Source organism: Molothrus ater, chromosome 6, assembly GCF_012460135.2.
Source record: "Molothrus ater isolate BHLD 08-10-18 breed brown headed cowbird chromosome 6, BPBGC_Mater_1.1, whole genome shotgun sequence".
Taxonomy (NCBI): Eukaryota; Metazoa; Chordata; class Aves; order Passeriformes; family Icteridae; genus Molothrus; species Molothrus ater.
The window spans coordinates 7,124,018-7,151,767 of NC_050483.2; the positions used below are offsets into that span (position 1 = coordinate 7,124,018).

General features: G+C 40.7%; 1 protein-coding gene across 1 annotated transcript; it reads left to right on the forward strand.

Moving 5' to 3' along the window:
- Positions 1-2,503: 2,503 nt before the first annotated feature.
- Positions 2,504-27,439, forward strand: TPCN2 (two pore segment channel 2). The gene is made up of 25 exons (XM_036384510.1): positions 2,504-2,609; positions 4,566-4,630; positions 5,820-5,896; positions 6,532-6,709; positions 7,379-7,495; positions 8,838-8,944; positions 9,420-9,492; positions 11,145-11,244; positions 11,551-11,616; positions 11,966-12,030; positions 13,123-13,220; positions 13,545-13,626; positions 14,034-14,120; positions 14,938-15,057; positions 15,377-15,436; positions 15,524-15,652; positions 16,304-16,353; positions 18,585-18,684; positions 18,943-19,014; positions 21,302-21,375; positions 21,720-21,810; positions 21,932-22,014; positions 22,520-22,601; positions 24,022-24,107; positions 24,827-27,439. The coding sequence occupies exons 1-25, from the start codon at positions 2,504-2,506 to the stop codon at positions 24,903-24,905; spliced, it is 2,247 nt and encodes a 748-aa protein (XP_036240403.1). The 3' UTR covers positions 24,906-27,439.
- Positions 27,440-27,750: the final 311 nt, after the last annotated feature.

The following is a 27,750-nucleotide window of genomic DNA, read 5'->3' on the forward strand; positions in this document are numbered from 1 at the left end:
CTCCAGGTGCTGGAGCTGAGATTCCCCTGCAGCCCCTGGTGAGGCAGCTCTGACCCTGCAGCCCATGGAGGGCACAGGGATGCACAGACCCACCTGCAGCCCCTGGAGGGAGGGCACAGGGATGCACAGACCCACCTGCAGCCCATGGAGGGCACAGGGATGCACAGACCCACCTGCAGCCCCTGGAGGGTGCAGGGATGCACAGACCCACCTGCAGCCCATGGAGGGCACAGGGATGCACAGACCCACCTGCAGCCCATGGAGGGAGGGCACAGGGATGCACAGACCCACCTGCAGCCCATGCAGGGAGGGCACAGGGATGCACAGATCCACCTGCAGCCCATGGAGGGCACAGGGATGCACAGACCCACCTGCAACCCATGCAGGGAGGGCACAGGGATGCACAGATCCACCTGCAGCCCATGGAGGACACAGGGATGCACAGACCCACCTGCAGCCCATGGAAGGAGGGCACAGGGATGCACAGACCCACCTGCAGCCCATGGAAGGAGGGCACAGGGATGCACAGACCCACCTGCAGCCCATGGAAGGAGGGCACAGGGATGCACAGATCCACCTGCAGCCCATGGAGGACACAGGGATGCACAGACCCACCTGCAGCCCATGGAAGGAGGGCACAGGGATGCACAGACCCACCTGCAGCCCATGGAAGGAGGGCACAGGGATGCACAGACCCACCTGCAGCCCATGGAAGGAGGGCACAGGGATGCACAGATCCACCTGCAGCCCAGGGAGGAGCCCACACCAGAGCAGGGGGATGCCCAAAGGAGGCTGTGAACCTGTGGGAAGCCCATGCTGGAGCAGGATCCTGGCAGGACTTGTGGCACTGCAGAAAACCCACAGCAGGCTGTTCCTGAAGAACTGCAGCCCGTGGGAAGGACTTGTGTTGGAAAAGTTTGTGGAGGACTGTTCTCTGTGGGAGGGAAACCCCCAGGCTGAAGGAGGGGAAGGACTCTGCCCTGAGGAGGAAGCAGTGGCAGAAGCAATGAGAACTGACCATAACCCCATACCCTGCCTCACTACTCCAGGGAGGGAGAGGAGTAGAAAATCAGGAATAAGTTTAAGCCCAGGAAGGAGGGAGGGCTGGGTTGTCTTTAGAAATAGCTTTATTTCTCATTATCCTGTTTTGTTATGATTGGTAATAAATTCAAATAATTTTGCTATGTAGATTCTGTTTTGCCTATGATGGTATCCAGTGAGTGACCTCTCCCTGTCCTTAATTCATATTTTCTCTCTTATGTCCAACTGAGGAGGGGAGTGATGGAGCAGCCCAGGTCAATCCGTTGCACAATCATTATGGTAAAGATAACATCATAGAGTTTTCATTTTTATCTTCAGCTGGATCTTACCCTTCTTTGGAAGTCAGTGTTAAACTTATTTTTTGACTAAACAGTGGTGCAGATGAAAGCAAAAGCTACCCCATTGCTCTTTATCAAACGTATATAAAATTATACATGTTCCTCTCAGAGTTAAATAAAGGTGGCCCTTAGAGACTAATCAATTTTTTGTCATATGGCTGGATTTGACAGATCATGACTATGAGCTTGTTCTTAACCCTATATACCACTAGGTCCCAGAAAGAGAGCTGGCCTATCACAACACCATTGTCCACAGTGAACATTGCTCCCTGGTCCATGATTTTATTTGCAATTCAACTAGTTCTTAAAACTAAGAGTCACCTTATAACAGTCTTGACTAATAAATGTGTAAAATATTCACTGAAGTAAAGAGAACCTCGTTTGATAAACACCATGTAGCTTTTAATTAAAGAGCAAAGGATGGGTCTACTTTTACTTGCCAGGCTGGAATGCTAAAATGAGGGATTGATACACTCTCATCTTCATCATTATGCTGCCACAGATCCCAGTATGCGGCAGAAAAGCGCTGGCAAATTGTCCCGAGGCCTCTTTTGAAATCGCAGCTTTATGCAAGTGACCAGGGGAAGGGCGTGTGAAGGGGAGCGTGAGAAAAGCGGGCGAGTGAAGCATCTTTAACAGTGAAAGCGACCTGAGTGGAGTTCATGCCTAGGTGATTAAATACAAATTAAGTACTTTCTGCAACCAGGGATGTGGATGGTTAATCAGGACTGTGATATATGCGGGAAGCGGCCCCGCAGCTGCCCTGAGGCACCCAGCCAGGAGCCTGCAACCAGCCTGAGGCAAAAAAGGTGCAACTCCTTATCGGGGATGTGTTTTTTAAAGTCCATAATTGACGTGTGGGATGTGAAAACCGGACACTTCTCTCCCCCACACCCTGCCTGCTCCATGGCGCCCAGGGGCCGATAGCCGGGGCAGCGCCGGGCCCGGCGGGAGGAGCCCTGAGGGCCGCGGCTCCCGCTCTCGCTCGCAGCCCGTCACATGCGGCGGGCGGAGCCGCCCGGGGCGGGCCGAGCCCCGCTCCCCTCCCCTTCCCTCCCCTCCCGCCCCGTCCTGCCCCATCGCAAGCCGGCGGTGCGGCGGCCGCAGCGCGGGCGGTGGTGCCGATGGAGGCCGGTGCTGAGGCGGAGCCGCTGCTGCCCCCGCGGCGCTGGCGGGCGGGCCGCGGGCTGTGGCGGGAGCGCGGCGGTGCCCGCTCGGCCGCTGAGGACGGTGAGTGCCCGGGACGCTGGAGCGGGCGGAGTTCTTGCTTTTCCCGCAGAGCTGTGGCGCTCCTGGGAGCGGCAGGAAGCCCTGGAAGCCTCCTCGGGTGCTGCGGGGCTCGGCCGCCCTGCCCGGGCTGCTCCCGTCAGCTCTGGCGGGGACGGCTCTGAGGGAGCCGCCAGCGCTGGGGTCAGGTGCGAGCCCTGCGCCGCTGCTGCAGCCCCGGGCTTCTGTAGTTCCTTATGTAATTTTAGGGTTTTCCTCTAAGGTGCTGACAAGGTTTTCTCGAACCCGGTGACTGTTGTAGGTGTGACATCTCAATTCTCCCAGATGGAATCCTTTGGAGACCTCAGGTTCTCTCTTTTCAGGATGTTGCATCACCTAAGGGAGCCTTCACACTTGGTTGCTCTTTTGTGCAGTTCAGAAGTGCAGCGTGGTCTGGGATGGATTCTGTGTGCCCAAAGCGAGCCACTAGTGCTTTAATCATAACTTGTGACTAAGTGTCACTTGCTGTGACTAAGAGTTGCAGAATAAGTTGGATATCCATGGGAGAATGCATGGAGAAATTGCTATAGTAAACATTTTTGGCCAATTTCCCTGTTTTATTTTTATACTGTGAGTAGCCACTTAGATTCTGCCCTTCCAAAATCCTTGGCATCAATACTGGTGGGTTGCTGTGTGCTTCAAGTACCTAAAGCTTTTTCTGTCCTTGCATTCCTCTTACCTAATGGTTCCTTTAAGCAACTTTTGTTTTTATCCCACTAGTGTGAGATGTCATAAAAAAAATAATGTCTTTACTGCCTGAGCCTGGCTTGTCTCCTGTTTATGCTCAGATGTTTCTTGTGCCGTGGTTCGTATCAGGATCAGTACAAAGCTGTTGCTGATGCTCAGATAAAGGGTGACATTTAAAAACCATTTGCAGTCTTTGTAGGAAATTGATGCTGCTGAATCATGTGGAACATGAAATTGTCTGTGGCTCTCATCAGTGGTGTTTCTGGCATTGCTTGGTGTGTGTGGGAGGGCATTGTGTTAGTGCTGGGATCGACTCCTTCGTGTTGTATCCCGGGTTGTGATTGCTGTCTCCTGGGTGGAGATGGTGTGAAGGTTACACTGGCATATGTTTTTCATATCTGGAGTCCCCCTCAGTTTTTATCTCTTTTTATCTCTCTCTCTCTCTTTTTTTTTTTTTCCCTTCCTTATTTTGACCCTAACAACATTTATTTTTCTTTTTGGCTTAATTGCCAGGTAAGTTCCCAAAAGGTCTTACTCCAAGTAAACACAAGTGGCTGCCCTTTATTTTTTATGTGTCTATTTTCACATAGACTTCTTAATTACGGGTTTTAGAAAGTGTCATAGTAACTAATTTAGTGGTATTTTATTTCAAACTGTATTCTTTCACCCCTTGCTGTGTCTTAAGCTCTGATCTGTTTGGTATGGTAATAGTAACGCTCAACAAATTTAACAAAGCACTTAATTTAGTTCTCATATGACTGGAGATTCCTGCTGGTTTTGGAAGAACAAAAACCACAGTATCTTTATTAAACAAAAATAAAAATTGCTATAGTAGTAGTGCCTGATTTTCCTGGTTTTGCTTGACTCTATACTCTGTCAAAGAACAATTTGAATCTCCATTATTTTGTCTGTTAGGACTTGTCTCTGTGTAGTTTTGTGGTACTTAACTACCAACGTAATCTGGCTACTTAAACCTAAAAGAGAACCTTTTAACAAAACACAGAAAGGTGCCTGATGTGTTTGATATTATTATTATTACTTACTTAATGTAATGCACAGTGCTGCTGACAGAGCAGATGTGTCAGGAACTCTCTTTTTTTTTTTGTGTGGGTATAGCGCCCTTGGTCATGAGAACTGTGATTGTGCACCTTCTCTTAACTGATAAGCAGTTTTATCCAAAGTTTGTTTATCCAAAATACAGCAAGTGATTCTTATTTCTTTTTTACTTCATAGGTGCTGGAGCTGATAATGACCTTTATATAAACCAAGCCATAGTATTTATTGAAGATGCAATACAAGTAAGTAACAATTTTTTTGTTAGCTTTTATGCTTCCCATGCTGGATGTTTGTCACACACTCCAGTTTTTAAGTTCTTCTGTGTTCAGGCAATGTTTTTAAGCCACTATTTCAATTCACAAAGCAAAATCAGAATTCCAAATTCCTGTGGTATGCAAGTCTCAGTGAACATCTGCCTAGGAGAAACATATTTTTCCCCACAATGAAGTAATCTCTTTCAGGGTTTCAGAAGGCATGCTGGTTTGTGATTTTCATGGTGTTTTTTGTTTGTTTATTTGTTTGGGTTGGTTTGATTGTGGATGTTTTGCTGGTGACTAACCTACAGCTAAGAGAAATGATTTGAGCAAACTCTGTAATTTGCCTCTCCATGTGACTACTTGCCCATCTTAAGAGCTGGTAAAAGCTCAAGAGTTTAAGGCTGGCTTCAAGTGTGAAACTGGAACTCTTAAGCTGAACTTGATGCCTTTTGAAGTCTTGATTCCCTCTTTGTTGCTCCTTTACTGGCCAATACTGCAGGTTCCTAGATCCTGTTTTCTCCCAGGCTGTGGGAATGCTGAAGGGCAGTTCTTGAGCTCTCTTGCTGCTTGGTTGGGAGATTTCTGGGGGTCAGATGTATTTAAGGTGTGGCCACTTTTCTGGAAGCATCTACTCAGCAGGGACAGAGTAAGAACAGCCCAGGAGGAGTCACAGAGGAAGGACATATTTTGTGGATTCCTTAAGAATCACAGGCACTTCCTGATCTGGAAACATATTTTATTCAAAGACATTGGTTGAGGTTTCTTCTATTCAGAATTAATTTGTTTGCATTTTATGGCCTGTTGGAGGAGAAAGACAAAAGAAGAGCCATGAGTGGAATGAATGTTGGAGAGAGGAATTAAGTGGGTGGACCATTTTCGCAAGTATATAGAATAGTCACTGAATTATTACAAATGCTGTTATTTGACATGATGACAGTGCTTGCTTGAGATGAGTGGCACACAGTTTAATTATCTGAGCAGCTCTGTGGTCTTTAGATAGCAGAACTTCTTTACAATCTTCCCCTTTTCACACATGTAGAGTACCTCTGTGATCATGAGGTACTTTAGTAATTAATAACATGTACTAATTTGGTCTGCTTTGGTCACTTGATGTTTGTTTTTGAGCTGGACTGGATGTAATGTTTGAATGATCCTTTTTGCTTCCTGCCTTCAGTACCGATCTATAAATCACCGTGTGGACTCCAAATCCCTGTGGCTTTATCGGTGGTACTATTCCAGGACTTGCCAGTGGTAAGAGCTTGGTTATTCTCTTTGCTTTTTTGTTTAGGAGTTAGTCTTCCTGAAAAACTACTCTTCCTCTTTCTTACTTGTTAGATAATTAGGTAATTGTGTTTTTATCTTTAGAAGAACTTACTCTGGGAAGCAAGGAAGTTCTTATGACCACATGTAAGCATGATAGAAGTGGAAAAGAAAAAATTTTATGGAAGTTTGATGACAGAGATAGCTCTTTGGAAACAGCCACAGGATTGTTGCATGAGTGGACTAATTAGCATGATTTAAAGCACTGTGCCTTGAGAGTTTTCAAAGTGTATGTTTCTAAACATGTTGGATACCAGCAAGATTGTTTGCTGCTGTCAGTTTCAAAAGGACACCACCTCAGGTTATTTGGTGGTCAGCAGTTACATCTCCAGTGCAGGCAACAACATGCTAGTCAAGTGCTGCCTTGTGGTCTAACCCATTTGAGTGAAATATGGTATCATAAAGCTTAGTTTTCTTCAAAGAAAATTGCTTTTCTCTTAAGTATTTTGTTATTATTTTGACTCATTTTGTGCCTGGATTGTGGGGTTTGTTTTGGGGTGGTGTTTTTTTCATACTTTTTTATGGTTTTGTTGGTTTGATTTTTGATTTAATCTCTGTCCAAACAGGATTTTGAGCTTAACCATTACTGTAATCTTGGCTTTGGCTTTCATTGAAGAGCCTTCCTCACTCACCATCACATCTGATGTGCGCTACCGCCTTCCCGCCTGGAATCCTCCCTGCGGCCTCACGGAGAGCGTGGAGCTGCTCTGCTTCCTGGTGTTCATGGTTGATGTGTCTGTCAAGGTGAGCATCTCCTTCATCTGCTACTGAATGAAGCAGTAGGTGTGTGGTAGAATTGTTCTCCAAATCTTGAGTTTGCAAGATGAAATTGCCTTGCTTTATTAGAGCCTCGTTTCAGGAGAAATTAGCAAGTGTATATTTACTTAATTAAGACATTTATTCCCTTTTTTTAAAACCAAATTTTCTTAATTGAGTGAAATAAAATGAAATAAACTTTGCTGAGAGTGCAAGTGTTTTGGCTTAGCTGCTTGTGTTAGGCTATAGAATCGGGGTATATAATAAATATGTGTCAGTTCATTTACACAAAATAAAAGTTGTCAGAAACTCACCTTTCTTAGGATACTTATTTCTGGAAAATCCCTTTTTTATATTTACTAAGTGGATAATTTTCTTGCATTCAAAGGATTTCTCTCTTGTGACCTTTGTGCAACTTTTACTTTTGCTGACCTTTAGTTCTTGCAGAAAAAAATCACATAAGTGTGATTTTTATTTAGTTCTTGTAGGAAAAAAATCTCTCAACAGCATATTTTTGTTTGGATTTTGGAGAGCTTTTTAAGAGCACTAATATAAAATTGCAGATACTTGGTAAAAAAAATTGGTGCTGACTTATTAGGGTATTGGATTTTATTATTAAATTAAGTTATGGTTGTTCCTTTTTTTTCCCTTGTCCAGAGTTACTTAATTGGATGGAAAGAATTTTGGAAAAATAAATGGCTAATGGCTTATATACTCACATTAATTGTTTCCCTTGCTGATTGGGTTGTGTCACTGAGTTTTTTCTGCAAAGAGGTAAGAACAGCTTTACTTTGATCTTTCATAGCTGGATAATTCACTGAAGCACAGAAAAAGTTTGGTGTAATGTAGCTTAGTAAAGAATTCTGTTTGATTCTTAATGTAAGTTTTGTGTTTGTTGGTAAAATTAAATAGCACTCATTGCTTTAGTTTGTCAGCAGTTGAAGGGTGCAGGGAAAACAAAATTTTGAAATGCAATTGGAGAATTTTGTGCTTAACTTGAGTGAATGGCAAAGCCTCTGGAGTGAAGTATAAGAAAAAGGTAATTAAAAAAGGTAATTAGGTAGGTTAACATCTGCTCTCTAACCTGAAGCTGTGTTGCGTTCAAAACAGTTGTGTCCTGAGAGGAGCATCAAGTTTGGAAATGGTTCTAGAAGTGCCCTCCTTGATGTAATACTGCATCCAGTTGGTTTTGTCTGCTACAGATTTACATTCATTTAGTTGTTGTGCACTTGCAATCCTTGTTAAGAAAACACTAATGTAGTAAAAATGCTGGGAAGTGAATGAGAGAGACATGATCTTAAAATGTGCAATCTTGAGGTGTGATAGTGAACAGGGAGTTTGAACAGGAGTCTCCCAGCACAAAGCAGTGGCAGAAGGAGCAGTTGAACTGCTGGGATGGATGAACAGAAAAATAGAAATAAAGAAAGTAATTTTATGGGTTTTCTTTTGCTGCTAAGTGTGGCCCACAGAAGACTGATCCTAAAATGTAAGATGCTGAAACATCTTGAAGATGTTTGAAGTAGCAAGATTGCTTGAAGTAGCAAATTAGTGACAGGAAGAACTTGAAGGCTTGCAAATGTCTTGACTGCAAGAATCAAAAAGATAATTTGCTGCAGTTTTCTGGGGGAAAAAAGCACTTACAGCTTGAGACTTGTCAGAGACAGAAATTGCTAAGTAATTACCAGGCCCTTTAGCTATAAAACAGTCTGAAAATTGAAGTTAAGCACTTATTTTTAGAATATATGTTTGTTTTTATGGAAAGTAGCTCTATTAATCCCTTTCTTGAGATGGACCTTGGCAGAAAATGCAAAAATGCCATCTCTTGCCAGATTGTTATGTCTACGGAGCAGTAAAGTTAGATTGTTTCCAATTAGTGGCCTGATGAAACTATTGAAATGTCAATGTGTGTTTTTAAAGCAATCTCTCCTCGTTTTAATGAGGTGTGGAATCTTTTTTGGTGTTTTGTGAGCTCAGAAGAGCCCAGTTCAGTTCTTTTTCAGTTCCACTGTTGGCTTAGTCAATGTGTGTGTCCAGTGCTTTCTGACAAACTTGCATTCAAAATGTTTGAGCTGCCAGTCTTGCAGGAACTCAGTGTCTGATCCGTTGTTTTTTGCAGACTGTGAGAATAAGAAGAATCCTTCGCCCCTTCTTTCTCCTCCAGAATTCCTCTATGATGAAGAAAACATTAAAAAGTATCAACAGCACATTGCCTGAAATGGCCAGGTGGGTTATAGCCCAGAAAACATCCTTTCACAGGATGGCTGGGAGCAAGCAGGTTGTTATCCTTGGAGTTCCAGTGTGGGGCATCTGAGCAGCTTCCTTCTGGATTGGGTAGCTAAGTGCTCAGTGAGATCAGGTCATAGAGGGTGAAGGTTGTGGTAACTTTCTGATTCCCCTTAGTCTGTACAGGATCTCTGGATTTTGACCTGACTGTGTGTTTGACATAGGTTTTTTAATGCTAGTCAAGTGAGAGGTTTTGATTCTGCTTTTCTAAGCCCTTCTGTAAGGGAAGAACTGAGGCATCTAAGTGTGATTTTTATTTTGTATGAAAACTCACATCTCCTCCTGTTGTCTCCATATAACTTCTTAAAAACACCCCTGATTTTCTTTATATGGCATAATTTTGCATTTTTAGAAGAGGATATTAAGAATAAGATCAAGTTACTGTTAATACTTTGATATATTTGCTTTCCAACAGTGTTCTTCTACTCCTGGCTGTTCATCTGTCTCTCTTCACCATGTTTGCCATGCTGCTCTTTGCTCGAACAAAGGTAATCAATTCTCTGCCTGCTTTGGTAGATCTGGGTGCCTTTTTTCTGTACTTGCACAGCTGCTTCTTGTCTAGTTTTGTAGTCAAACTAGTGAAACTTGTTTTCCCTGAGAAAGGTCACGTTGTCAGATGTGCTGAGATGAGTTTGAAGTCCACTTGGCGAGCTTTAACATCTGCATGGTATCATGTATGCAGGAGACTTCCTTGTACATTTACCCAGTTTGATCCCTTGAGTTACTTTCTCTGCTTTTGTTGAAACCCTCTGTGTTGTTCTGTCTCCAAAGCTCTTGTCACTCTTTCATTTATATTATCACTCATTTATTTTTTTCTCTTCTCTATCTAGCTTTTTGCTACCTTGGGTTTCTTCAGTGTTTTCTCACTTTTCAATACTGGTATTCCTACCAGGCTGTACCCTGGTAGGTTTTTGCCTGTTCCAGTTTTGGTTTCTGATCCCTTTGGGTTTTCCTCTTGTTTTTCTCTTCTTGCTTCTGAAAAGCAAAATTGAAATTTTGTGGTTAAAATTACTTTTGTGTTACGGTAATCTTGATATGTTCCTTCTCTTCTAGACTTCCTATTTATCACACTCAGATTATTTGGTTTTTTTTCATTTTTACTTTTTAAGGCCTTCCATAAGTATGTTACTGTAAACAGAATTTCTTGCCTACTTCTCCCAGTAATTTTGTCCCATCCTTAATCTCAGTTTTGCACCTTCATTTCTGCTGCAATTTGCACTCAAGCCAGCTTCTAGTCTTCCTCACAATCAGCAAATTCCCTGAATTCCCATGTTACAGAATCTTTGGAATTAGAAGCAGAGGTCTGTTTTCCCACTGTTAGTTGCCTCCTGGACCTTTGTATTATCTCTGTTTGTCACATCTAATTTCAGCTATGAGCTTCCCCAGCAGATGTATATTTATAATTTCTGTACCTAAGCCAATCACTTGCATGTACATTGAGGTAAAAAATAACAAATTAGAGAGTGGACTTTGCTATTTTGGTGTGCTGCTCTGACGTCCATACAAACTAATTTTATCTAACATGGCAAAATACTACAGGCAACTTCTAAAAGTAGGTTTATTAATGAAATTCATGACTCTCTGCATTGTCTTGTGTATGTCCTTTAGGGTTACATATTCCAGTCTTTGCAGCAGATTCAAGAGCTCTTTGTCCTGTGCTGCCTGACTCATGTTTGTGTTGTTTGCACTCTGCATCTTTTTTTATCTGTCTCTTTTGACCTTCAGAAAAAAAATATATGTGGAGGATCCAAGGATCCAAGATCAGCCTCCCAGTGTGTTTTTGGTGAAGGTTTTGAGTCCCATGCTGTCGGTTTGTGGTGTGGTTGTTCTTCCTGGGTCTGAGGTGCTAAGTAGACATAACTTCATGTGGGGCTTCCTGATCTTACTTGTGCTTTTTTATTGCTATTAATAAGTGATTGCTCTGTGTTCTTACACATTCTCTTAATTTTTATTTAGAGAATGTGTAATTATTAATTTTTTGGCTTTTGCTTTCTCCACAGGGTAGATTTGATTAGGTGTGTAAGAAATTGATTGTTGACTGATATGAATTGTTAAAAAAAAATTAAACTTTTTTCCCCCTTCCTTGCTAAGACACTGATTCCTTGGTATTTCTCTCAACAATGCACACATCTTTGCCTAGGATAACCAGCAGGATAAGGAGTGGGTGGTGTATTTCCGGAATTTGCCGGATTCCCTGACGTCACTGCTGGTCCTGCTGACTACTGCAAATAATCCTGATGGTGAGCAGTTTTTCAGAAATAACACTTGTCTCTCCTTTTCAAGAACAAAAGAGCAAGATTGCTCTGTTCAGACTACTGTAACCATTCTTTCAGCTGCTGTTCTTAATACAGCCACAGGAAGGTTGTGCAAAGGTTTTTCATGCCTTTAGTAACTTGATTTTTGCCTTTCTGTGGTGTAATTATATATGCCACTCTAAAATCCAGCTGTATGAGAGCTTTTACCAATTACCAAAAGTTCATAGAGGTCTCTACTGTGTATCTCAAGCATTAAAATGTTATTTCCTATTTTTGTTAAATTTGATTCAGTGATGATACCTGCATATTCTAAGAATCGAGCGTATTCCATCTTCTTCATCCTCTTCACTGTATTAGGTAAGTTACCTCTTGTCTTTAATGCACTTCAACTTTGACACTTGTGCATACCATCTACACTGTTTTATTTTTCTAGGAAAGTTTAATCATGAATTTCTCACTTTTGTGATTCTTCCAGTTATTGCAAAGTGTCTGTGAGATCATTTTCATGGAAGGTGCTTATGGTTTGGAGTTTCTTGTTAACATGAATACACATTACAGTATATTCAAACATTTAAAATGTTTTGGAAATCAAACACAAGAAAACTAACCTTCTTTAAGTTTTGCTTTTGATTTACTGCATATGTTGAATCTTCTTTGAGAAACAGATATTTTTCAGTAAATTTTACTGCCTCTTTTTCTCCAACAGGCAACTTGTTTTTGATGAATTTGCTTACAGCAATAATATACAACCAGTTTCGAGGGTACCTTCTGGTGAGTAGAGCATTCCTAATTTCTATGTTCTGCCATAACCTTGAACCTTTGAAGAATTAAGGTATTAGAGGACCCTTCCCACTCTGGTTGCAGATACAGTTTTAAGGTACTAAATGCTCTTTGATGAAGATACTTTTCCCTTTATGTGCTGTTACAGCTTGATCCCCTCTGGTGACAAAACCTGCTTGCATATTTCCAAGTACGCTGTGGATCTGCAATTTTGACTGTTTGTAGGGGAAAAAAAAAAAGGAACTGTTGTATGACTGACCAAGGATAATGGCTGAGTAACTTAAACTGTGTGAAGGAAATCTGCTGTGCTGTTTATATAGCTGCTGTTGCAGATTGTAGAATATTAAGGGATTGGAAGGGATCTCAGAGATCATTCATGGCCAGGGACACCTCCCTCCCACTAGACCAGGCCTTACCCAGACCGGCCCAGTAGTTTTTCTAGTAGAGTTCCAGAGAGAAGGTGAAGTTTGTTGGATAATAAGCCCAAGGCAATATTACTCAGAATGAATGGCCCCCACCCTCTTGTGGCAGAAGAGTGTGTAAACAGAATAGGTGCAGAAAGGATTTTTAGTAATCCTTTCCTCCTTCTCTCTTTCATCCCTTCTTTCTCAATTTTCTTCTTTCTTACATGACAGCATGGCATTAATCTGACTATTAATAAAGTAACTAAGTTTGAAAGTGATTACTGTAATTAAAAAACCCATGAAAAAACATAGCTCTGGATTTGTGCTTTTAGGCAAGAAGCTAGAGTGGGACAAGCTCTCTAACTCTTCTCTCTGCATGCTTGAGCTTTGCTGTTGCCAGTGTCTCTGGAAGAGGCATATGCCTATGCACTCCAGAATAGAAAATAAACCATAACCTGCATGCTTACTTGAATTCCAGGGACTTGTTTGCTTACTTGCTTCCTTCCTCCTTGTACACGGAGTTCTTGACATGAGTGCAGCCTAGGGCAGTCTCCTGTTCTGATCTCTAATCACAAATCTGGGATGTGTGCCCGAGGATCAGTGTATTATTTGGCCATAGGACACAGTAGTGCCTGAAGTGAGAGTAAATTGTTTCCTCTGTGGTGTTTTTACTGCTCAGAAATCAGTTCAGTCCTCCCTCTTCAGGAGGCGGCTGGGAATCCGGGCTGCGTTTGAGGTGCTGTCTTCCCTGAAAGAGACTCCTGCTAGTGCACAACAGTAAGTGAAGGACCTTGAAACGGTAGATTATCTAGCAAAAAGAAAAAACTAGTAGATTTTTGGTCATCTTGTTTTGTTTCAATATATTTACTGAGGATGCATTCTCGAAGATGGCAGTTTGTTGCTCGTCTAATTTGTTTATTTTTTCTGCAAGTGGGTGTTCATAACACACTGTTCGTGACTCTTGTGGGGTCTGTTTCCTTTTTTCTACTTCTAGTTTCATTTGCTTTTCAAAACAAAGAGGCAGGAATACATTTGGAACAGCTCATTTTGCCATCTATGAGCTTATCTGTAGCAGGGCCCATTCTGTTTTCTTTCACATAGGTCCTGTGTCAGTGTTGGGGCCTTACTGCAGGTGCTGCAGAAAGCTGAGATGGATTCCCGCTGCAAGCAAGCCATCATGAGAGTAAGAACTTTATTTTTAAATATTTGAAAATATTATTTTAAATAAAATTTTAAATATTTTCTCAGCCTTTACGTTGGTGACTATCAATCCTGACTAGCAAATCCAAAGATCTGCTCTCTGTTGCAGCATTCCTTGGATCATAACAGTGTAGTGGCACTACTACATGGTACTAAAATTTAAGTTAGTCAAAAGAGCGTGTGATCCCAGAGAAGGAAAACAGAAAAGGCCAGGCATGTCCTCCAGTCACATGGAGTGTTGTGTTAAAGCAGAGCAATACTGAACCTTACTCAAACAGCTTGAATTACATCTTTATTCCTTGATTTCCAAGGTAGTCTGAGGGGTTTTGGCAAACTTTGCAGATGTTCCTATTGCAGATGTTGATCTGAATGTTTCTGTTTCATGTGAAGTCACTCAAAATGTGCTCCTGTGACCAGCTGTCAGCTGCCCAGTTCCAGAAGCTCTTTGAAGAACTAGACAAAGATGCCATTAAGCAAGTATGTATGTGATCATCATTTATAAAGCATCAGAAGTTGTCTGGCCTTGTGGAAAAATAAGTGAGAGTACTGTAGTATAAAGTGTATAAACAAACTTTGCAACATGTGAACACAAGGTGTAATCACATTGATTTTTAAGCTTTTTGTGAGCAGCTTTTATAGCCACAGACGAAATTGCTCTGGGGGATTTTACAGCATTAGCTTGGGATTGTTAGGTGGTGCTAAATGTACAAAATACATCTTTGTTTATTCTGTCAGCATTTGAAAGTGAGTTGTTCAGGCAAAATAGTTCCTAAGTCTTTTTCCCCCAATTCCTGAATGAAGAACAAAGTGTGGATTCTCTCTGTGTTCAGATGAAGATGGGCAGAAAGCAGTTTTCTCCACTTGGAGAGAGAGAGAGAGAGAGAAAGAAAAAACAAAACACTAAATTATTTGAGGGTTAAGAAATGTTCTCTTCTATATTTGCATGTATCTAAGACTTCTGAATTAAATATTGGGAAATGGGGAAGGGATGTGTACAAAGAGTAGCTTGGTGTTTCATTTATCTGCTTGGGGCATTGGAGAGAGGTTGGATTATCTTCCTTCTTTGCCATTACCTTGTGCTGTGCCATAATCAGAAATGCTCTCTTGCTGTTAGTAGCCACAGCTGGAAAACATTTTCCTGATGTAATGTCAAAATTAGCCTGTGGCCCTGAAGATTTGCTTTGAAACTGTCTGGGGTTTTTTAAATCTGAGACGGGGTGTGTTTTAAAGTTATTGTATTATTTTTAAAATGCTTATGCTCTGTGACTCAGCAAATCCTTTGTGTTCTTTTCAGCACCCTCCCAGTCCAGAGTACCAATCCCATTTTATGCAGAAAGTGCAGTTTGCCTTTGGCCATCCCTACTTTGGCTACTTGGGGAATGTGGTAGCCCTGGCAAACATTATTTCTATTTGTGTAAGTAAAGGATTTTTTTTCTTGTGGGGCAGTGGTTTTCTTTCTTTTTCTTTTTGTCATTGTTTTTTGGTCTTTCTCTGCTACAAATTTAATTTCTGCTTTTGTTCTTTAATTTTCTTTAAATAACTGCTTTTTCTAGCAGTTGGGTTTTTGGCATGCTTTTGCCATGCAAAGTGTTAAGAGGGAAAAATTGCAGTTAAAAATGTGTTTTGAGCTGCTTGAAAAGGTCTATGCAAAACATGAAAGACTGTTCTTGCGCTTAAAAATCTGTTTAATGTAGCAGTAAAGCAGTAGATTCATAAAATATTTTTTGTTTAAGGTGGTTTTGGTGATGGATGCAGATAAGCAGCCATCTGAAAGAGATGACTTCTTCCTGGGGGTAAGATGCAACAATATTCCATGCGGTTACTGCTGTTCCCTGAGATGTCAGGAATTCTAATGGTTGTTTTTCTTCTGGGGGGTGAAGGCTATCAACTGCTTCTTCATCCTGTACTATCTGCTGGAAATGCTGCTGAAAATCTTAGCAATGGGCTTGAAGAGATACTTGTCTTACCCAAGCAATAGATTTGATGGACTTCTGACTGTAATTTTGCTGGTAAGTGCTTTGTTAGCTTACACATTCTTGGATTTGTTGGCTAGGGAGGTTTAGGGAACTACAAGAGCTGGTGGGATTGCTTTTTTTAACACGGATCTGCTGAGCTGAACAACATGAGCCAGTGTTGTGGGTTTCTGTGGCTGGAAAGTTTACATGGTGGTACATGGTTCTCTTAGGGTCTGTCTTCTGAAGATAGGCTTATTTGTATCCATGGAAAAGGTGCTTTTCCTGATAAGAAGACTTTTAAATTTTATTTGGAAAAATTCAGCTCCTGGAATAATTGCATGAGGCATTCTGTTTCATAGTTTAAAACCACTTTTCTCTTTAAATTTTAAAACAATTGTCTGACTATTGTAACAATTATTTGGTCAAAGCCTGACACCCCTGTGGCAGATGAGGTCAAGTTAATGGTTAATGGTATTCACTGTACATCCTTTTGTGAGTCACTGTTGGATGCTCTATGTACATTTGGTTTGTTTGGAGAATAACTAGGCAAATATGACAATTCAGAGCTTTAAAGTGAGTCCAATTAGTAGCCTAAAGCTCTTGAAAATGTTTCTTGTCAAGAAGCTTACATAATTGCTGGAACTCAGATTTATGAAGTAAAGTTTTGACTTTCATTTTGTTTTGGTTTTTCTTTCCTAACTGAAGATTCTGGAGATTGCAACTTTTGCTGTGTATGGATTTCCTCACCCTGGCTGGTGAGTAACCTCTGTGACCTGCTGCCCTTTGCTCAGTGGCTGGGGTGGGTCAGGGACACACACACATTGTCATATATACATGTCATGATGCTGTGATCATCAGCCCAGTCTTCAATTTACCAAATTTGGTAGAATTTTGCACCCTTGTAGTCACTAGAGGCTATGCAGTATGGACAAGTGAAAGAATCTTTCTTATTTCCTAGTGTTTTAGAGTTCTGTGTCGCTTTTCTGAGAAGGATGCATTTGTTTTAATTGTAATGTGATTTAAAATAATATCTTGGCAGGTCTGTGCTTACCAGGGGTGCAGGAGTGGGAAAAAGGTTGTGTATGTGGTACCAAATATGTTTCAGTATCAGCTTGTCCATTAATCCAGTTAGATGAACTCCCAAACAGCTGATGAAAGCTCTTCAACCCTGTATGTAGATTGAAGGCTGAGGTTTTTTTCATGCTATAAAATGCAGTAAGAAAATTCACATGGACTTAACACTCTTTGTTGGTATTGTAATAGCAAGCAGTTGTTTTTTGATTTTCTTAAGTTCAAACAGCTTTTGGATAGCTACCCTGATTTTTTTTTATTGTAAAAAACATAAATATCATTGCTTCATCTTAAAATTTGAAAACCGTCTCCGCAAGCAGAGAGGAAAGCAAAGGAATTCTGGAAGGTTTCCTGAATCTTCACAAGTGATTCATAACCATTCTGTTACTTTGTGTCTTCATGCAAGCTCACACTTAAGACGCCCTGATTTTTCAGGATATTTGTTGTGTCCCTGATTTTTCAGGATATTTGTTGTGTCCCTGATTTTTCAGGATATTTGTTGTATCCCTGATTTTTCAGGATATTTGTTATGTTGCCATCAAGTGTCGGTGATAGAGGGAGACTGGGAGACTGATTTGGGCATCAGAATCTGATTTTATTGTGGGATACAAATACTTATATACTGTTTCAAGGAGACTAGTAATGTGTACTGCAATGATTAGGTTAAAATCACATATACAAACTTATTCATATAACAGCATCTCTTGCTTGCAGGGTTGAATGGGATTTTTTTTTTCTGGTAAACCCCTTTGATTTAATCTTCTTGCAATCCAGGTCTAATTTTCAAAGTTCCATTTGCTATTGCCAAGGCATCCTGTTATCAAATCTCTTATGTTAACCAGGTCCAAAGTCCATCATCTGTCTTGTGTCCCCCAACATTCCAACAATCAAGAAGTTCTGTTAATTTACACTAGAATCTCTGAACAGGGTTAGACAAATGAGACCTTATGGTTTTAGAAGGGCTTATATTTGAATACTACTTGTATTCCTATCACCTAGAAGTGATAGTTGCCAGAAGAGTAATTGCTACAGACTATTAACTAATTATGTTAATTATTGATGTTATCATTATATTTGTATTTGATTCTGCCCTTTGATTCTTAAATGCAGGCAATTGCTTGCTCTGTCATCTTGGAGCACCAGTAATTCTTGTTAGGTCTTTGTGTCAATCACTGCAAGCAGGTTACAATGCAGATTATTCCCTCTGAGTCCTGATGTGTGCTGCTGTCACATCCACAGACCAAGCAGCTGCCACCTTCAGGGCAGGACAGTGATGTTGCTGTTATCTAGACTATGCCTTCTATGCAGTGTTATCTTAAATGATTTGATTCATTATTGGGGTTGAATATATTGAAGGTACAAATCATGATTTAGTATCAGTGTTACCAAGTCATTGGCAGCTTTAGATACCCACCACCTGCCCTCCTTTCCAGCCAAGAAGCATTCAGCATACTCATGTAAAAGCCAAAATTCAGGGCTGGGTTTTGAAGTGTATGCCCATCTCCCATGGATTGTTAACACATAAGGAAGAAGGTTGACAAGACAATCCTTTAACCTAGTGCTGCTTTCAAAGCTCTTCTTCAGCCAGGCATGCCCTGAAGGATTAATGCCCATCTTTGTGCAAGTTCCTGAAGTATCTCACTCTAGCAGTCCTTTTGATTCCATTTGTTTTCTGAAAGGATCCTCTTTGGTGCCCCCTCCCCAGCACAAGACACAAACATGCACTTCAAAGAGCTCTCTGTACATATTTAAGAGCCCAGGCTAAAGGGGATTCCTTCCTTCATCAGTTATTGTTTTACTGTAGCTGAGATTCCTGCTAAGTAAATCAATGTATTTACCTGTAGCCCAGTAGATTTAACTGTGTTGTTCTGTCATGGGCTGTTCCTCTGATTTGTTCCTTTTTCTGCCCTTCTAGGAGGCCTGAGTTCATGGGCTTGCTGTCCCTGTGGGATATGGTGCGTCTGGTGAACATGTTAATCGTCTTCAGGTTCCTGCGGATTATCCCCAACATGAAGGTGATTGCTCTTCCCTCTACAGCTTGGGTTTCTTTGGTGGTCAAGCTATCAGTTTTGTTAGAGCTTTCAGGTCTAACACGTGAGTGGAATAGCTCAGCTCTAGCTGTCCTGACTTTTGCCCAGCCCCTTTGCCTGCTCTCTCACCAGAGGAAACCAGCTCAAGTTCTCTTGATGTGATTCTTTGTCCTTTTAGTAAAAATTTGATATGGATTGGAAGTGTGATGAATGTCACAGGTACAAAATTCTGCTCTGTTTTAGTTCATGGCTTTGGTTGTTACTACACTGCTGGATCTGGTGAAAAATTTAAGAGCCTTTGCAGGAATCCTTGTGGTAAGTCATGATGCGAGATTGTAATTTCCTTTGTTATAGTTTAATAAGGGTATGACACCAACAAAGTTAACAGAGTTCTTGTACAATCACCATGAGCAGTAACATTTCACCTTAACCAGCCAGTTCTTCTCCAGGGCATGTCTTGGAAAGCCACATTAAACTGCTGGTTTGTGATAGCCAGCACACAGTGGCAGTGCCTCCTTCAGGAGGAGTATCTCTAAAAGATTATTTAAAGCTTCCTCTGAGTGTTTGCCTTAGCTTGGGTAGTGTGGATTTGAATTAAAAATTAATCCATGCTAAAAGTAGATCAGTTTTCCTTACCCTGATTTGCATATGTTAAATTAAATAGCAAAACAACTTTAAAATTGTTTTTGGCTGAGAAGGTCTTGAAGATGGCGTGTTTGGACATGATTTTTTAAGAGCCTCTGCCATCCTGTTTTAGGTGTGTCTGTGTAGAACATAGACTCAACAAATGTGATTAAAGGGTGGATCACAATGTGTGATGTCTATTACATAAATTCTCCCAACTCTTGAGTTTCTGGCTTTGCAACCATGCCTTCCTGGTAGGGTAAAGAAGTGCCTGGTTAGGTTTGGTTTTGCTATTGTTCTTGGATTTTTGTAGGGTACCTTAATTTGAATGGTTAAAGATAATGATTTGTTGTTCTAATCTATATACCTAGCATGCAATTTAACCAGAATGTAGGGGGAATAGAATATAAGACAATCAAGATAGTATAGAAAGTAATCTTACCCCTAAGGAGTTGCATCTGGGCCAATTATCAAAGATTTAGGAACAGGCCTGACTTTAACAGGCCACAGTTGTAAGCAATGAGAAGAGGAGTGCTATAAAAGAGTGGGTGGCTGGGTGAGAAGGGAGCTGGAGTCAGTTGGCTGCTTTGTGAAGGAGAAAGAGTCAGTGCTCTGAGAGCTGCCCACAAGAAACACCATGAAGGTATGGAACTTTTGTGGTAAGGAGACAACTGTTTGGAACCCCTGCAGTAAGATGACAGCACCAGAATAATCTGGTTTTGTCACTAATAATTTCTGCTTTTATCTGTAGAGGCTAGGCCTTAAATTGGCTTGTGTTGCACTTTGAAATAAAGGTATTGGTTGGGGCAAATCAAAGGTGGTAAAAACCTTGTTGTGCTGTACAACTCACACTTCTGAGACAAGTCTGCCATAGTGTTTGCCTCTTCCATCAATTTAATTTGCTTTTACTTGAGGCTACATGGAAGTTCTCACCGAGCTTCTGTTGTAGTCAGGTCTGACTCCATTGCCAGCTGATGCAAAATATCTTTCCTAATGTTAGCATGGAACACACATGCAGATAAAATAATGTAACTGATTAGCTAATTTCTCAGGCAGTGAGTGATTTAAATACTTATTTTTTCAAAGAATAAAATTAATTTTATTGCCAGGCTGGATATCCCATCTTCTGGCAGGGTAGCAAATGTCAGCTTCAGCTTGCTCCAGTGGTGTTCAAAGTGTGTAGGCCAGGGCATCTCTCTTCTATTCTCTCCAGACTTCGCATTCTTGGGTTTGTTTTGTAGCAAAATACAAAAAACCCAAAACCAACCAAACAATAAAGCCCTACACCACACTTCTTGTTTGAAGACTCAGCTTGCTTCAAGCTTTCCTGGGATAAATGGCTCCTTCTCAGAGAAGCAAAGTTGTAGGTTATTTCTAGAACCATCTTTTTAGGATAAAAATTGCAATATCACCTAGGCAACTGCTTTAGACTGAAAGGTGTCTCTTTAAAAAGAAGTTTGCATTTCTAACAATTAGAGGACAGAAATTCTCAAATCCTTTTTGTTATTCAAAACCTTATTTTTAGACTAATTAGCATGCATTTTTAAGGAAGTTGCTGATGGAATATAAAATAATGACATCATTTTGTCTTTCAGGTAAGCTCACTGAAAGTTTATTTTCATTGACTCTAGCAGAAAACTCAGATATTTAAGTTGTTCTTTGTAAATACTGGTACTGAGCTTTGGTTTTAAGTCGCTATTCTGCAGTGTTTATAATTAAATATAAGCAGTCTGAGACACAGAGAAGTGAAATAGATGATAAAATGATTTAATGCATTTTAATAACTGAAAATTGGGTAGAATTTTAAAAAGTAAGAGCAAGCAGTTGAGAAGTATTTTCGCTTTAAAAGCTTCAGGCACTGTTCTTGATGCAATTGCCTCAACTGTGGTACTAATATAAATTCCATGTTTATTGCATTTTGCTTTCTTACTTTGTGACAGAACTATTCAAAGCTAATAGTTGGTTGTGTTCCCTCCAGGTGGTTTTCTATGCATTTGCTATAACTGGCATCATGCTGTTTAAAGGTGCTGTTGTTCCCTTGGGAAATACCAGGTAAGATTCTAAACATCACTGCTCAGAGAATCTGCATCTGCATCTTTTTACCTCTGAGCTGTTTGTGGTTGGTTTTGTTCGGGTTTTTTTTTTTTGCTCTCATTCTTGGAGCCACCCTACTTTTAATGTTAAATCACACAGCTTCATTATCTGTTACTCCTGTTTCTTCTTGCTGCATTGAAATGCTTATCTGTAGTTTAAGTCTGCTTTATCTGAAATATGTTTTTTGGACTGTTTCCCTTGTTTTCTTCCCATATGAGCTAATCTAACTTTCACAGCTCAGAAGAATTCTAAATCAGAGCTCACAGGGAGCTGTGTTCACATCAGCCTGTAATCTCTTGCAGTGCTGCCAACACCACACATGATAATGGCACTCTGCAGTGTGGGACCTATGAACAGCTGGAATATTGGCCCAACAACTTTGATGACTTTGCTGTGAGTGTGATCATGGATGAAACCCCTTGTTCTTGCACTCTCTGCTTGTCTTTGCTCCTCATTTCTGAGGCTTAGGTCTGTGGTACAACCACTTAAACACTGTTCTGCTCCTGTTCTTTAGGCAGCAGTGGTGACCCTCTGGGATGTGATGGTGGTGAACAACTGGCAAGTCTTTTTGGATGCGTTTTCAAGATATTCAAGTCCGTAAGTAGCTATAGTAATACTGAAGAAGTCTCATATAAACCCAGCTTATAATGTGCCTGAATAAGAAGTATGCACATAGCACAGTTCCTGCCATCTGCTCAGAGGGGTGCTGCTTACCTTTCTCATGGACCAATTCTGATATATAGAAAATAAATCTAATGCTTCTGTGTTTTCTATGTGGATGCACAATTTTTCTAGACTTAAAATCTTGGACATAGCTTTCATTTGTATTTACTGACTTCATGGGGAATGTTTGAACCAGATAATGCCTGGGTTGAGCTGTTCCATGACCCCTGGCTGGTTAACTTAGGAGAGTGCGTCTGTTTAGCTAACCTATTGAAAAGCAAACATTTTTTATTTTTAATTTTTTGATTCAAGCCCCCTTTCCCATTAAGAAAGTAGTACTATTATATTTCAAGAAAAAAAAATGTGATTTAATGGTGCTCTGCTCAGGCTGAGCTTATTTACTCCTCCTTTATGTATTGTCTGTTCATCTGATCTGCAGGTGGGCAAAGATCTATTTTGTAGCCTGGTGGTTGATCTCCTCTGTCATCTGGGTTAATCTCTTCGTAGCTTTACTTCTGGAGGTAAGGAAGTGTGTTTATTTGGTGTGAGATCCTGAAAATGGCTTCTAATTTGTGCAGGAAATGAAAAGAACCCAGACAACTTTATGCTGGGCTTGTGTGTGTGCTTACTTTACCTTTCTTGCTGCCCTATGCCCAAGGAGCTGAGAAATTGTTTTCTTTTTCCTAGAGAATTGTATGTTTGATTTGCAGTTTTGTCACAAAACTGCTTGTGTCCATTGGGTATGTACAATTTCATTGTAAAACTCTCCTTATTATAAAGATGAGAAGCATTTAAAGTATTATAAAATGGCTTCTCTCTTATATGTTACTGTTTAAATTCAGCATTAATTATTCAAGCTGTAGGCTTTTTTGCATTTTAATTTATCAGCAAATCAAGTGAGCAATTTAAATTTAATTTTTTTTATTTTATTTGGTTCTCCTGTGTTTCTTCCCACCCCAGTTTGAATTACCACCATTGTTCAGTGCTACTCTAGAGAAGTGGAACTAATTATTTTCAAGAAGATCATATTCTAGAGTTTTTCAGAGAAACTGTGGGAGTGCAGTTGCCTGAGCAATGCCATGAAGAACGTGTGGTTCTGCTAGTTACTCATGGCATGCTTTCCTGCAAATCCAAATTTCTGATGGAGAAGGGAATGCTAATCATAACCATCTCCTCCAGGTTCACCATTGTAGACTTCTCTTATAGGTAGTGGAAGGAACTGAGAGCCTGTAGAGGGCACTTTACCCCATCTGAAACCCTATGAAAGTTTCTGTTGGACACGTTCTTGACATTGCTGAGTGTACTGAGAACTGAAATTTACTACAGTAGGAAGAAGGGCAAACTTCCAGTCTAGGACATCATCTACCTGCTTGTTTCTGCAGGGCTGTGGCCAAGTGTTGCTGTCAGAGCTAAGATGCAGCATTCCATTGCAGGAGAGAAGGATGTCACTATTTTTCTCCTTTTTTTTTTTGTTTTGTTTTGATTTGCCTGAGCTGTGTGTATACTCCCTAGGTATTCATCTGTCAGAGTTATTCAGAATGGGTAAGGGAACATGGCAAAACCTGGACTAGCATTATGTTTATATGTTGTTGGGTTTTTAAAGAGGAAGAAATTCATATCAGGTGAAGTCCTGTGGGTAGTTCACATGGTTGTCTTGGGGAGGCAGTCCTTGCTAGGAGCTGAAGGCAGGAGGGCTGTCTTCTGCTCTGCTTTCAATTTGTGATGAGAGAGTTATTTCATTGCTGAACAAAGGCCTGAGTAAACTAGTGACCTGCAGCAAGTTAGTAAGCTGATGCCTAAATAAATCAGTGTTCACCATGTAAAATGAAATCTCACCTGCCTCCCAAATCTTATCTGCAAACACAGTGACCAGATATAACCTCTTTTCTGGTGCCATCAGAAGAAGCCTTTATATGTTTTGCTGTTCCTTTTACATTTCAGAACTTTATTCACAAGTGGGACCGTCGCTGCCAGCGAGAGTCTCTTTCAGACATTGAATACCAGAGGACAGTTGAACTCATGTTCAGGTGAGTTGGGCTGGACTTGATAATCAATGTAGCTTTCTTTTTTTCTTTGTTTGTTTTAAGGAATGTGTGCTGGCTGCAAGATGTCTTCTGTTTCCTCCCTCTGGAGCAAACTGTTTCATCTGTTAGTTTGGAGAAATCCAGCAAGTGCTTTAGTTAGGCCTGCTTTAAGCTGACTTGGTAGCCTAACTTTTATATTCTTTGTGCTCATGGTAGGATGGGAGAAGAGGTGCTGGGGGTGAGGGGAGCAACTGCAGAGGGAGGCAAAAACAAGGGAAAGAAGAAAAGGGAAGATGAGGGAAGTGATGCATGTTCTTGGCTTATTATGAAATTGTGGGTGGTGAGTTAATACTTGATGATTGTGCATTAGTGGAACTTGTGGTGCATGTTGGATACTCAATAGTAGCATTGGGAGCATGTTCTCATTTGGGAGTTTTTTTCAGGAAAACAAATCTACTGACCTTCAGTTGTATTGTACTGTGTGCAGGAAATTGCTTCCCTGCTTCTTGTGGGAAAACAGCTGCTGGTTTCCATGACACATCTGTAGAGGATGGATCACTTGCAACTAGATGCATCTTTAGGGAGCATCAGCTTATTGTAATTTTAATTCCTTGTTTCATTCCTGAAACAAACACACGTTGCATCTCAGTTTAAGCATTGCAAAAACAAATGCTGGGAAGCTCCCTTTGCTGCCCCTAACAACTCATGCTTTTTCTTTGTAGAGATGTTTTGGAAGAACCTACAGAGGAGGAGTTGATGGAAAAACTGCACCAGCACCCACACCTGCACTTATGTAGGTGACTGGTGGGAAGGACTGATTTATTTAGACCTCTGTTTTCTTGAGGTTGTCAGCTGGAAGAAACTGAATGGATTTTCTGTGAGATGCTGTTAGGAGAGGGGCTTGTAGGACACTATGTGAGATTTTGCTTGGGGATTCTCTGCAGAAAGGTTTTTTATTTTGGGTTCATGTCTTTTTTTGAAAAAGATTTGAATCCTGCTGACTTGATTTTAAGTTGCAATTTCAGAAGGAGTATTGCAGCTGTTATTTTTAGAGGGTGTTGATATCAGAAGCTTTTATTTACTTTTTTTAATAGGGAAAGTCTCTTTAAAATGACAGTGCACTTTAAAACATGAACTTTATAACCACTAAGACTGCTACTTTTTTTAGCACAAGAAAATGGAAAATGGAGCTGCCTTTTTTGGCAGCAGAGTGTGGCAAGGGCTGCACCCTGCAATTCATGAACGGATTAGGCAGGACCAGAACAAAATCCTTAATCTTCTTCTAGTGAGAGCTGAAACACTATTTTTATTGTAATGTGACACCAGCATATCTTACCAAATTTTTGGGAGTTAATCATGTTGGAGCACAATCAATTCCAGCTTGGTAACAGGGACTGCCTGCTTTGCACATCCTCTGTTTTTCTTTGCTTTCCATGGAGGGTTCATGCTGGTTGTGCCATTCAGGTCACTGAGAGCTGTTAGAACCTGGACTGGAGCAGTTGCACTCGTGGTTTTCAATGTGGTAAAACTAAGCTCTCTTTCAGAGTCAGTATTTTCATGTTGCTCTTTACTGAACCTCTTACTTTCTTCCAAGTCCTGTTCCACACTGTGTTGTATTTCGTGAAAAAGCTAAGGGGAATCAGCTTTGGCTGGAATGTTGTATGTACCATGATCACTGGAATTGCCCACTGAAAAGGGGAAGAGGGGAAAAAAAAAAGGTTGAATGGGATAATCAAAGTACTTAACTGTTGAAATTTTCATTTGAGCCTGTGGGAGTTGAAGGTGCTCAACCAGTATTACAGGATCACATTCCTTTATGGCTTAATAACCACATGCTGTGTACCACTAAGTTTCACCAGGGTAATACTTTTTGGGTAAGTAAGTTTCTCAACAAATCTCAAGTGGAGGATTCACAGTAAGCTGTGTCCACATGCTTTTTGCTATCCCCTAGTGTTCCTCTATAAAGGGGTTTTTGCTTGAATCTCTTGCCACATGACTAGTAAATTGCTATGAAGAATAGAATCTACCACAAATACTGTTTTTATATGTAAAAATCAAATTGCCCTTTGGGGCACTGCCTTCTCATTGAGACACTTGTCACCAAAATAGACATTATTGTGGTCATCTCTGCATTGGCAAAGGCTTTGGGGAGGTAATTGGCTTCTATTTATAAGTCCCTTGATTCTTTTTTTAGTTAAAAAATGTTTTTCAGAAGTGCCAAGCAGTCGTCCTCTGTACCTTTCCTTATCTTTTTTCATCATTTGCCATTTTTCTCTGTCCTGCATGAAAGAGAGCCAACTATCCAGGATGATGGTGCTGATGATTGTTTGAGGTCAAAACTTTTTTTGCCTTGTTGTCTCACTCCTCAAAAATTACTTAATGATCCTTATCTGTTTCTTTACCTTTCTGCTTGTATTTTCTTTGTGCTGTGAAGCAAAACACGTTGTAGCTTTCATATGTGTGGGACCAATGTGAGCTGAGTTCTGACCTACTCCTGCAGTTTTTCTTGCTGCTGTAATCCTGCCTCTTAAGCCATGCCCTTGTCTGCATGCAGTCTCTTGTCTCTGTTCCAGATTAAGCCATCCAGTAACTCACTTGCACTGGTTTTAGTGGCATCATCACGCTTATTTTCAGTCATGCACTTAAAACACTCATCATGGCAAGCTGATAAAGGCATCAGCACATGGTTTTCTGGGTTTTGAGTTTGTTCTGTTCAGTATGGCTTCATGTCAGGATGGTTTCTGTTCCTTCTAGTGTGATGTATAATCTCTGCCACCAATGTATTGGGACTCATTACACAGTGGTTAAACACTCTTATTTTACCTTTCTACTGAAAAAAAGTTGTTTTCCACTTTTCTGAATACTTGAAGTAGCTTTGCCTTGCCAAAATGAAGTGTCTGGTTCTTATCAGCTTACAAGTTTATTTTTTCTGGCCTCTTAAGGTTCTTTGGGGTTTTGTGGTTGATTTTTCTTTTTGCCGTTACTTTACAAGGTTATGCTACAATCTACCAAAGCAACACAAATTGGTGTGGAATTACCATAAACATCACAACCGTTTCCATTATGCCATCTTTACATCTGGACAAATGTGGAGAAGGTGTTCTGAAGGGAATAGCCTGTCTTGATCTTGTTTCACACTGGTGTAATTGACTGAAAGTGTAACTAGAATTTAATGCAGAATTGTGCTACCTAATGTCACTTGAACTGGAAGATGTAAATGACCACAAATCTTATGCAATAATTGTATAAATCATGGAAATGAATGTACGTCATTAGGTAAAATCTGAGGTTTGCATTATTAAAAAAAGTTTTTTCTTCTTGAACCATGAAAATAATTGGGGTGTTGAAATGATTCCTGTGGTTTGTTTTTGCCTTTCCCTTGTTACTGATTTCTGCAGTGCCAGACATTTCTGTTCCTGTTCTTTTTGCCAGTTAAAGGCTGGGCCCATGGAGGTTACGTGCAAGTGAGATAAAAGTGCTTGTTTCAAAATGCAGAGCTAAAGGACACTGCTTTGTTATTTTCCAATTCTGGAGGCACATGGCATCCTCTGTTGGTACTTGTGAAAGGTGAAACCTCATTGGAACTGAGCATTGATGGTTTTGAGCAGGTTGATTTTCATTTGCATTTCCATCTCTGCAAACCAGG